Source organism: Leopardus geoffroyi, chromosome D1 (genome assembly GCF_018350155.1).
Source record: "Leopardus geoffroyi isolate Oge1 chromosome D1, O.geoffroyi_Oge1_pat1.0, whole genome shotgun sequence".
Classification (NCBI taxonomy): domain Eukaryota; kingdom Metazoa; phylum Chordata; class Mammalia; order Carnivora; family Felidae; genus Leopardus; species Leopardus geoffroyi.
Window position 1 is genome coordinate 102,404,076 of NC_059329.1, and position 12,202 is coordinate 102,416,277.

Consider the following 12,202-nt stretch of genomic DNA (forward strand, 5'->3'; position numbering starts at 1 on the left):
TTTGTTGCAAAGTCTTCACCCTCCCTGTGAGGTCAGTCCATGGCGGGGAGGGACAGGGAGCTTGGAGACACGGAAACCGGAGGGCAGAGTCCTTGGGACCTGGAGAAAGAGGTCAAGACCGTGAAGTTTTCTGGCAGCTTCCACACTCCTAGAAACAGAGCTGAGCGTATCTGTGGCCCCAGGTACCCGACTTGGACCTGTCACTTTGCCCTTTGCCACCCAAAACTCTCTGAGCTTGTGGGGTCAGTAATGAAACAATGAACAAACACAGAGAAGGTCTCACCTTCTGTAATTGTCCCTGACAAGCCCTGAGCCAGTCCAGCCACCTGATACCTGGTGACCAAAATATCTTCAGCCCCAGGGAGACAGATGCTACATAGGGACTGAATGGATACATCCCATCAAGTGAGCAAACTTGTCACACGCACTTCTCTTCTTTCCTTCCATCCTTCTTCATGTCTTCATTGCCTTCCCCAGCTTCTCCCCCCTCCCCTCCAGAAGTTCCTTTCTCCATTCCAACCCCTCTCTATTTTCCCTTCTGGGCCCAATGCCAAATGTCCATAAGCAACCCCTCCCCCATCTCACATTCTAGACCCTTCCTTTGCCCCCACTCCAGCCTCTCCCACAGGGCCCTTTTGCCCTCTCCCCCTGCCTGCCCCCTCTGCCTTCCTCCCTGCCCTGCCCCTGCCCCCTCCCCCTCTGTCTCCCTTGCCCTGTCGCTGGGACCCAGGAGGTGGCTGTGGATTCTGCCACTGCCTCATTCTCTTCTCTCTCTTCTTGGTGGGGTCCATAGCCAGCTCTCCTGTTGCTCAGAGATGTGGAGGCAGTTGCTAAGAGACAGCGAAACGTCAGTACCTGGCCCTCGAGGAAAAAAGGGAGCGAAAAAGGGAGAGAGGAGGGGGAGAGAGGAAAGGAAGGCGGAGGGAGGGGAAGACCTGGCGGAAGCCTCATACCCCAGCAGCCTCAGCACCAGCTGAGTTTCGGGAAGAAGCATTCAGAGGATTCTGTGAACTTTCTTCTAAGCATCCTCTCTCAGATTCCCCGTTTGAGTAAAAGAAGGGGACCGGCCAGGCACCAGGAGCACAGGACAGGAAACCACAGAGGATGCTGCCCCGGGATCCAGGAGCCATGGAGAACGAGAAGCCGGGGGAAGGGAAGTGCCGGGGAGGCAATCTGTTCTAAAGCAGCAAGCGGGATTCCAGGATGAGGGAGGGAGACCCACGTCTGCTGCAGATTGATGGCTGTGTCCTTGGAACAGAGTAAGTGGGCTCCTGAGGGCCTATGGGAGTGCAAGGGGGGACCTTGGGGTTCAGAAAAATGGGTCTGGATAAAGGAGCTGGGTGATTTCCCGGTGGGCGGGATTGAGGCTAGAAGTGCTGGGAGGGGAGGCATTGCCGGACCGAGGGGGTTAGGGAGGACAAGTGAGGACAGCCAGGGGCCACGGAGGATGCGGGGGGCCACAGGGGATGCGGTGGACGGCAGAGCTGAGACACAGGGTATGTCATCGCTCTCTCTGCCTGACCAAATGTGGACGTGGGCTCACGCTGGGGAACAGAGAGCCGAGTGGGGTGCTTGTAGAAAGGGGGTTGGGATTAGGGGTGTGCAGGAGGGTGGGACACGGGGGGCGGGGGGGCAGACTGGAAAGGGGGTTCTGCAGTGCGTGTGCAGAAGGCAGTTGGACAGAAAACTGGGAGGTGTGAGCACAGGGCAGGGCAAAATCTGGGGAGATCACAGGAGAACAATGTGTGTGTGTGTGTGTGTGTGTGTGTGTGTGTGTGTGAATGAGAGAGAGAGAGAGAGAGAGAGAGGAGGGAGAAGGTAAGGGAGGGAGAGGGTGAGAGAGAGAGAGGGGGGAGTGCTAACCCTGTTTGAAAGGGGTATGCAAACAACCAGCCTGGCTGTGTGCCTGTTTTAGGGAGTTGCCCAGGGGTGGGGTGTTTGGTGCTGAGGGGCAAGGCTGGGAGGAGAAGCGAATGCATCTTGCCCAGGACAGAACCCTGGGAGGAGGACAGGCAACCACAGTGTGAGGGTGGGGTCTGAGCCCAGCGCTGCCCACACCTGACACACAGTATGCAGAGAAAACGCTGTGGCTGGTGGCAGAGAAGAAGGGGGCCAGGGAACCTAGGAAGGACAGTAGGGAGGCGAGGGCACTGGAGATCTCCGCCTGAGTGCTTTCCTTGTTGACAGAGGGAATTCTGCCCCCGCCTGCTGAACGCAGAGCTGGGCTGGGAGAGAGGCACTGGCCGGGGAGAAGTCGCCAAAGCGGTCCTAGCTGATCTCCATCCTGCTTCTCCAGGACACATGGCTCTTTCCAGCCTTGGCAGCCGGCAGTGGGTGTCACTCAAGGTCCTCCCCAACCTGGGGGAAGAAGACCCTCCTTGGGGATTTCAGTAGATGCTGAGGCTGACGACTCAGGCTTTCAGGAGGCCCATGGAGACCCACTCTGCCCCAGGCTCCCTTCCCAAAACACCCACCCCAGGACCCCCTTGGACTCGAGCCCCCTGGGCCATCAGAAGAAATGGCTTCTGAGACCTCAAATGCCAGAGACCCACATGCAGCCCTGGCCTCCTAATCGGTCCCAGACTCGGGACGGGGCTCCGGGTTTTTAGATGTGCCAGGACCTTCAACAGGCACAATCTATGTCCTTCACCCCCTCCCCCACCTGTCCAACATAATACAAGACAGGAAGCAGCCAGGGGTCATGGGTGAGAGGAACACAGATCCACAGGGACCCTTCCAGGACCTGCTAGCAGCTGGTCCAGCCCTAGCCTCGGTCCCTCACTCTCTCAAGTGTTGATCATCTTTTCAGACCCTGTAGGACCTCGGCTGGATTTATTGCCCCCTCGGCTCCAAAGGGGACTTCCTGTGGATCTCCCCTAGGGAGCCCTCTGGTGCTCAGAGGCTCCGGGGAAAGGCTTGAGCCATGATACCACGTGCCCAGAAGCCCCACCTTCCGGGGCCCTGGCCCTGATGTAGCTGTCTTTCGGAGCCACCGACTCTTGATTCATGAACACAGCCCCGGCCCCAGTGGGCTCCCTTCAGCAGGGCGGGTGCCAGCTGCCTAAGATGGGTGACACCTGGTCCCAGCTGCCCTGGCCTGGGCCCCCCCACCCAGCTGTGCTGCTGGTCTCCCTCCTCTTGGCAGCCGGGGCCATGCGCTCGGATGCCGGCGCTAGCTGCCCGGTCCTCTGTACATGCCATAACCAGGTGGTGGATTGCAGCAGCCAACGGCTGTTCTCCGTGCCCCCAGACCTGCCGATGGACACTCGCAACCTCAGCCTGGCCCACAACCGCATCGCGGCCGTGCCACCCGGCTACCTCACGTGCTACATGGAGCTCCGGGTGTTGGATCTGCGTAACAACTCCTTGGTGGAGCTGCCCCCGGGCCTCTTCCTCCACGCCAAGCGCTTGGCACACCTGGATCTGAGCTACAACAACCTCAGCCATGTGCCGGCCGACATGTTCCAGGAAGCCCACGGCCTCGTGCACATCGACCTGAGCCACAACCCGTGGCTGCGCAGGGTGCACCCCCAAGCCTTCCAGGGCCTGGTGCAGCTCCGAGACCTGGACCTCAGCTACGGGGGCCTGGCCTTCCTCAGTCTCGAGGCCCTGGAGGGCCTGCCGGGGCTGGTGACCCTGCAGATCGGCGGCAACCCCTGGGTGTGCGGCTGCACCATGGAGCCCTTGTTGAAGTGGCTGCGGAACCGGATCCAGCGCTGCACGGCGGGTAAGGCGGGAGGGCGGGACTGGGCAGCCACGGGCACAGAGGGGCTTGCCTCCCTGCCAGCAAAGGATCCCAAAGAACAGGGAGGGACTGACAGCTCTTAGCACCCGGTGCGTGCCCTGGTCTGGGCTGGCCTCTGTGCACACCAGCCCTGTCCCCCCACAAGTATCATCCGTTGAGTCCTTGCCCTGCTTGCTGGTGCCGTTCGCCAGTGAAACACACACCACCCTTGCATCTGCGCACTTGGGACCTGCGGAGGCAGACAGATAGTAAACGAGAGTGTGCTGAGCTTTCGCCGTGACCTGAGAACTTGGCACGCGTTACCTCTCCCCATTTTGGTGACTCCCATTTTGCAGGTGAAGAAACTGAGCTCTAGAACAATGAAAAGACTTGCCCGGGGTCGCTCATTTAGAAAGTATCAGGGTCGTGGATAAAACCCAAGTTTATTTGACTTTTAAGCCCTGTTCTACTCTACCAGGCTGCTTTTTAAAGTATTCCAAGTGCTGGAAAAACTCAAAGAAACAGAAACAGGCAAACACTCTTTATTTTAGTACTTACTATCTGCCAGGACTTACTCTTATGCTTTATCCTAAACATATGTCATATTTAGCTCATCTCATCCTCAGAAGAACCATGATGAGATCCCTACACACGCTGTTCTATAGAGAAGGAAACCAAGGCGCAGAGAGGTTCAGTAACTTGCCCAAAGCCACACAGCTGCTAAGTGTTGGAGTCAGCATTCAAACTCTGGCAGTCTGGCTGCCTTCTGGCTATATCCTGAAGAGTCAGGTCCAAAGCTAACAGGAAGAGTCGGGGCCTGAGTTCTGGGCTGGCCAAAGGGCCTTAGCAGAGCTCTGCAAGGTTAGGGCATGGGGTGGGAGCTGAGAAGAAAAATGGATTTGGCGACTTAACCAATCAATCCCAATTGGGGGTGCACTGGGGACCGATGGAGACTGAATCACAGAGGTTGGATGGGCCCTGACCTCACCTGGAGGCAGGCAGTGCTCAGATGCGGCCCCCCGTCACCGGCTCTCTTGTGTGGCAGCACTGAGCCTTGGCATCAGCCCCCCTGCAGTAGAATGACGGGAAATAGCTGGGGGCACCATCTCAGGGGCTTTCCCAGAGCCTGGCTCAGCATGTGTTCCAAAAGAACGATGCTGAATGAGGTAGGAGGGAGAGGAAGACTGAGTGGGGAGCCCAGGACCAAAATAGTTTGGGGGAGGGGTGTGGGTCACGATTCCACTGTTTCTACACAGTTGTGGGAGGAAGTTCTCCGGGACCAAAATAGCTGGGGATGGAGATGGGGCAATGCTAGGGGGCACGAGGGGGAGGCTGCCTAGAGCCATCTCCCCACCTGCTCACCCCTTGAAGGCTGCAAGCTAGCTGTCCCCTCTTTCCTGTGTACTAAGGACAGAAAGGGCACCCTGGTGCCACATGCACCTTCCACCTCCTGTGATCTCTGAGGCCCCTGCTCCCCTTCAGAAGAAGCACAGCCTCCTGGGGAGGAGAGAGGTCCAAGATCCCATTTGGGCAGACTCATGACAGTGCAGATGAGGGACCCCAGCCCCAGAGAGGGAAAGTGACTGTCCATTGGCCACTAGGTTCCCCACTCTCCACCGAACAAGCTCTTCAGCACATCACATCCTCCAGGATATTTCCTCTTGGGCGCAAAGAACTTGCCAGCATAGGGAGGACCAGGCAATCATCCTCCTTTTGTCTTCTTTTTGTTCTCCTACAATTATCCATGGTTTTTGGACAAATCCCAACAGAGAGGGACAGAAGGGTGCCCTTGGGATATACTCAACCTCAAAACTGGCCCCTTGAATTACCAGAGGGCTTTATCAGCCCTCAGGGTCCCATCCTGAACTCCCCCGGGGTCCTGCCAGTTGTCCTCAGAGCCTCCTCTGCAGGGTCCATACCAATTGCCTTCAGTTTCCCCCACATTCCCTGACTTCACATTGTCTTGCCACCACCCCAGTCATGCACACAATAGACTTTGGAGTTATGCATCTTCCGGTTCTAAGAGGAGAGCCCTTAATGGTTAACTTCAGATGCCATCTTGTCCTGAGCAGGGTCTGGAGTGCTGTGCATGTGGCCAACAGGGACCCCTCCACGTACACTGCAGATTGCATCTTCTCCCCCAAACTGACTCCTCATTTCTAAGGAGAATGATGTTAATCCGGTTCTCAAAAGGGGCAATCCAAATCCATCATTTTATTCTTTGCCCTCAAAAACTACAGGATGAATAAGCGTTTATGTACCACCTAATTTAGAAAACTTCTGCATATCGACTCTTAGACAATTTAGGTTGAATTATCCCCTTCTTATGGAGGGAGAGCATGAGAGCCAGAAAGGCAAAAAAACAAAAACAAAAACAAAAACAAAAAAAACGACTTGCCCAAGGTGAGAGCTTGATTAATACTTATACCCTGAGCAAAGGGTTGACTGCCTGCTACGAAGCTGATGCCTGGCAATGCAGGACAGAGCTTCCAACTGCACACCACTCTTACTTCCAAGGCAGAGTAAAATGAAACCATTGACAACCATGTGTTTGTACAAGTGACCCTGGAAGGGTGAGGTGGGACCATCAATGATGGAGAGAAAAGTAATCCCATTGAAGGAGAAGCTTCTCCTACAGAAGACTACCTAAAGAATATGACCCTCACTGACTTGTCCAGGGAGACCAGCCTAGGATACTAACAAAAGCACATGTTTACATAGTGCTTATTATCCGCCAAGGATATATCATTTATATATGTTAACTCACTGAGACCTCACTACAATCCTATGTTACAGATAGCATCATTATCGTTATTTTACAGATGAAGAAAGCAAGACACAGAGGGGTTAAGTAAGTCACGCACAGTCACACAACTAGTCTGGGGTAGAGAGGGGATAGAACCCAGATCAATATCTCCAGAGTCCATACTCATAACCCTATACTCTACATCCCTGAAAAAGCCACATGGGATAGTAGGAAGACCCAATGCTTTCAAGTTGGACAGAGTCATTCATCCACACATCCACCTAACAAAGTTTCATTGAGCACTTACAGGGACAGGACCCTGTTCAGTGACTAGGAACACCATGGGAAGAACTTATATTCACGGAGGAGGAGACAGATATTAAAGAAAGAGTGAGACAAGATAAATACAATGGAGAAAAATTAAGCAGAGCAGGAAAGTAGAGAAAGCCCAGAGAGAGGTGGTGTGGAGTTACTATGTTATATAGAATCATAAAGGAAAGGCTCATTAGTAAGGTGATACTTGAACAAAATCCCAAAGGAATAAGGGACTGAGCTGTGCCAAGATTCAGGGGAGAAGCACTCCCACACAGGACAAATGCAAAGGCACACCCTTTCCACCCTGAAAAGGGATGTGCTCAGGGTGATGGAAGAATGATCAAAATGTGTGTGTGGATGGAGCAAAGTGAACAAGGAGCAGAGGGAAAGAAGAGTCCTTGTAGCTCACAGTGAGGACCTTGGCTTTCATTCCATGGGAAGATAAGAAGTCAGGGGACGGTTTCAAGCACAGAGTAGTACATGATAGGACTTCGGGTGTCAAAGATACCCAGCCAACTGCATCAAGATGGTTTAAAGGCAGAAGCCCAGAAACTGGTTAGGAAGCTACTGTGAGAGATGAAAATGTCACAAGACAGCGGTAGATCTACCATCAGTAGTGACTATTGGACTTCAGGCAAGTGACTAAACTCTCTGAGCAGTGATCTCCACAACTTTAAAAACAGGTATAAAATATTTGATTGAAGGGTTGTTGAGGAGAGTAAAGAAGGTAAGTAAAATGTTTGACACATAGAAACTCAATAAAAGGACTCAACTTCTCTTGGGGGGAGGGGAGTGGTGGGAGACTCTCCATTCCACTCACTCTCCTCCGGCCCCTCACCTTTCCTGGGTTCTGTGTTGCAGATTCTCAACTGGCTGAGTGTCGGGGGCCCCCTGAAGTCGAGGGTGCCCCACTCTTCTCCCTCACTGAGGAGAGCTTCAAGGCCTGCCACCTGACTCTGACCCTGGATGATTATCTCTTCATTGCATTTGTGGGTTTCGTGGTCTCCATTGCCTCCGTGGTCACCAACTTCCTCCTGGGCATCACAGCCAACTGCTGCCACCGTTGGAGCAAGGCCAGTGAAGAGGAAGAGATTTGACGTGGGTGCCTGACATCTCTCATGCTGCTGGCCACCACTGCTTCTGACCACTGGACGCTGCTCACTCTGGCTCCATGGTACCCTGGCCACTTCATGACCCAAGCAAGGTCAGGAAACCACCTTTGTGCGAGCCTTGACTGTGGGCCAGACACTGTGCCAAATGGAAATGTCAGATGACTCTAACCTAGCCCCTGCCCTCTAGGCTCTTACCTCTAATAGAAGAGAGAGATTCAAAAACTATTCCCTATAAGACAATTTGTCAGCACTCTGAGCACATAGTTATGAAAGCCCAGAGGAGGGATCATCAATTGTGCCTAGGAAAGTCTAAAAGAATTACAAGAATGGAGGCAATTTGCAAACAGAGTTATCAAAAAATGTCTGCTTTGTCAAGTAGACAAAGAAAGGGGGACATAAGCAAATGACGGAGGCCAAAATATGCATGGTGTGTTGAGAACAGTGACCACTCCTCGTGACTTAAGTGTATAGAGCAGATGCGGCACAGGACCAAAACTTCCCTCTGACACCCAATCTTTCCGCTCCTGGAGTTGCCCAACACTGCCTCCTGAAGAAGAGAACACCCCCATGCCAGCCTCCTAGGTCTCCTGCCAGGAGCTACGAGGTGAGACCACCTCATATTGACTGCCTCCCAAACTAAGTCCACCAAATGCAGCCTGCAAGTGAGGTCCCAGGTACCGAGCTGAGGGTGGACACTTTCGGTGTCCTTTCTCCTACCCTTGTCTCCTGCCTCTCACCTGAGCTTCAGCTTCAGAAGAGGGAAGCAGGAAGTCCAGCAATTGGGCAGCAAGAGTCTTGGCACCCCGGAACTCCTAATCTTGTGACTGTTCTTGCCACGGTGCTCCCACCAAAGGATCTCATCAAGAAAGTGCACTGTAGCACAAGGGTAGCCAGGACTGAAGGAATAGAAGGCCACCACAGTTGTGACCATAGGAGGATTTGCTCTTTCTTCTGAGCAATTCACCCATTTAAGCATCAGGGTATGAGAGCTATTAATTAATTACCAAGCAGTTGCCAGTGTCAGGCACTGTGATAAGCTCTCTCCACAGACAATTCATTTTAATGCATACAACAATCTTCTGAGGTAAGCATTGTTGTTCCCATTGTACAGATGAGGAAATAAAGGTTCAGAGAGCATTCAAAGTCACATGTTGCTTAACAAGCAAAATAAAGTCTGTGTTCTTTCTACCCAATCCGAGCTGAGGAACATCACAGTTCCCTCTGAAGTTATATAAGTTTGAATTCGAGTAGTGCTGATGAATAAGTGCTCCCAACAAGGGTCAGGCACTCTTCGGGGCACTTTTAAATTTATTGACTTATTTATTTCAATTCTCACAGCAACACTGCCTGGTGGTTTTTATTATTCCCATTTTATAGATGAATTAAGTGTAGAGAGATGAGTATCTTACCCAAACTTATCCGGGTACACTCTAGAAGGAAGGTGATAGGCAGCTCTATTCAGGGAAACTGTCTAATCAGTCTGTCAAAAATCAAGTAACTTGATGTGTGAAGCTCTATTATCACCATTGTTGCCGTCATCTCCAACTTTGCCATCAGCTTCGTCAGCTTCCACCCTGTTTTTGTTCAGCACTGGACAGCTCCTAAAATGCTGTGGCATCATTCTTGACTTTTCACAACCCATTACTCCTATTTTACATATTGGAAAATAGAGACTCAAGAGCAGATGTGACTTGCCAAAGCAGTAAAGCTGGGACTCAACTCCAACTCGGTTCTCTCTTCAGCTTTCCCAGGTGTTTGGGAAACAGAATGCCCAGGATGGCTGGGTAGTAGGGCCCTCGGATTCAGCAGCCATGAACGTCCAGTATGTCAGCTAAATAAAAGGCAGTAAAACCCAGCTCCTTCACAGATTTAGATGTTCTCACAGTAGAGCAATTGGAGCCTCTGAAACACAGGAGCAGCACAAATAGCACATGAATAGGAGTCATCTGCCTTGCAACGTGCAAATAACACATTAGAACTGGTGGCCTTGGTGGAAATCATGCAAAAAAGAAGTTCTTTGGGAAACGAGAGATGAAGCTGTGCTAACCCCTCCTACTCAAGCCCTGCTGTGTTGTGTTGCAAGAGATACAATGGTTGCAGGAGAGATGGGGTGAGAACCTCAGCAGGACAGAGGAGGACATTAAGGCACAGTCCCAACATGTTGGTAAGGCTGGCCAGGATGAAGGTTAAAAACAGGGGCTTTCTACCTAGTCCTCAGCTCCAACAATTTTGCATCGTCCCATCCTCCTAGGAAAGGAATAAAGAAAAATAACATGTCATCTTCCAAGAAGTCTTCCCTTACTCATGCTTCCTTGAGCTAGTCAACCAAAAGAGCACCCAGAAAGTTTGCTGGACCTGGGGTACTTGAACCTCGTATCTCACAACATCTGAGCAAGGCCCCCACTCCTGTGACATCTGGAGCAGAACTGTGCCTGCTCTCTTCTTCCACTCTGCCCAAGGACAGATGGACTGGGGCTGCTCTTTACCAATCAAGCTAATAGCCTAATGTACTTGGGGTGAAACTTTTAGAAATAATAGTCTTGACACAAATAGTTAAACCTCCCATAGAGGGGCACCATATACATCTATTATAATCTCCTAGAGACTCTTATTTGCTGAAATATAGTTAATATATTTTAAGATATGTACCTTTTTTGCATAGAACTAGAACCAAACAAGATTCCAAATGCCCCTTGAATTCAAATGTCCTTTCTAATGAGATTATTTGGTCCCTGTTAATGGCACACCTTTCTGAGTAGGATACATGGCTTTTAAAGAACACATTCCTCTCCAGCTACTAGAAGGTCCCCAGTTAACTAAAGCACAATGATAAAACTCCCCTACCACCAAGGAATTCCATTTCTCCCACCACCATCTTGCACAGGCAATCAGAAGCAAGCTTCTAGAAGCACACTTCTCTGGAGGTAATCTAACTGCCCAATTGGAAATGTTCACACAACCCTTCTGACCAAGAAACCATGATGGTATCCCTAGAAGTCTTGAGTAAGTTTTTCCAGACTAGTTAACACGTAAATGTTGTGGTATCTTTGAGTCCATGTGTCTGTTCATGAGGTTCCATATATGTTGGGTATCTACTGATACGGGGACAACTTCTCTGGAACTTGAGTTCATTTCCCTGACATTACTCAACCATCTCTTTATTGCATCACTTGATACACTAATATGGAATCACATTAGGGCTGGGTTAGGTATAGCTGCTCAGAAAAATATAAAAAGAGAAAAATATGTAGCTGAGGCAGCCCAGCCACAGCCTGACTGCTTCCTTCTGTTCTCTATCCCTCAGAGATTTGTCCTCATCACAGAATCTTCTTTCATGCTGGGTCTGAGGATATCAAAGTTTAACTAACCAACAGAGCTGTGACAGTCAAAGTCTGGGCCATGAAAATTGTTTTTTAGAAAAGACCCCAATCTGCACCACATCACTCTGGACCAGTTGCTTCTGGTCACTCTCAGACAATCTCTCATCTGTTTCTCCATTCCTTTAGGGATTACCAGGGAATCCTGCAAAAATAGGTCCCCAGAGTTGATACAGTTTGCTAGCTTCTCTCAAGGAAGATGGCATATGGAATTTGAACAAACCAAGAGAGGCATTTCTCTTCAACCATCAGGAAAGACCTACAACCTCCATTTTCCTTGTAGATGTCTTTGTTGATATTGCTCTGACATTCTTTTAAGCTCTGGAAGAGTATAAGGAGACATCTTTGCTCATCCCTCAGAAGAAAATTTTCCCAAAGCTAGAGAAACTTGTCTGCTCTACCCACCTCAGAAGGAGGCAAAAGGGAAGCAAAGGAGGCAAATTGCAAGGTCTTGTGTAAATCACCACCATGTTTGCCACAGCTCTGGATAGAGAGCTCTGGATCCACTGAGCTCTCAGTTTTTCTAAACACTGTCCTGTGGAATGCTGATGTCTGGGGGTGGGAGGGTTAGGGAGGGGTGGGGAAGGGGAAGATGCCAACCTTTGTATGGAGATGATTTTATAACCATGCACTTTTGTAACTGTGAAGACTTTTTCATAAATGTACATTAATAATAAAGAGTGTATAGTTTAACAAATTTTCTAAGGAGTTGTGAAGAGGAGGGAGAGGGAGGGAGGCAGGGAAAGAAAAAAAGAAAAAGAGGAACTAGGCAGAATCAAGAGAATGTGTGCCAAAATATACACACAAAAGGTCTATGGGGAGGGAGTAGATGGGAATAATTAGGAGATGTGCCAACCATGGAGGGGCATGTGTGGGAGTAGAAGGAACATCACAGAAGCATATTTCTACCAGGCAAAAAAGAATATGT

General features: G+C 50.7%; 1 protein-coding gene across 2 annotated transcripts; it reads left to right on the forward strand.

The window, feature by feature from the left end:
- The first annotated feature begins 756 nt into the window (after nt 1–756).
- Nucleotides 757–11,967, forward strand: LRRC55 (leucine rich repeat containing 55). Of its 2 annotated transcripts, none has more exons than XM_045485243.1 (3): nt 757–1,259; nt 2,297–3,727; nt 7,647–11,967. In XM_045485243.1, exons 2-3 carry the CDS (start codon nt 3,007–3,009, stop codon nt 7,880–7,882), a joined length of 957 nt encoding a protein of 318 aa, XP_045341199.1. In that variant the 5' UTR covers nt 757–1,259; nt 2,297–3,006; the 3' UTR covers nt 7,883–11,967. The 2 variants fall into 2 exon arrangements, with proteins under 2 accessions (XP_045341199.1, XP_045341198.1); XM_045485242.1 differs by having other exon boundaries at nt 760–1,259; nt 2,188–3,727.
- Nucleotides 11,968–12,202: the final 235 nt, after the last annotated feature.

Bases quoted from the DNA above. Each gene is read 5' to 3' on its own strand.
- LRRC55 (XM_045485243.1), top strand. From the start codon at position 3,007: ATGAACACAGCCCCGGCCCCAGTGGGCTCCCTTCAGCAGGGCGGGTGC. The intron at 3,728-7,646 runs GTAAGGCGGGAG...TCTGTGTTGCAG, and splicing joins GATCCAGCGCTGCACGGCGG to ATTCTCAACTGGCTGAGTGT.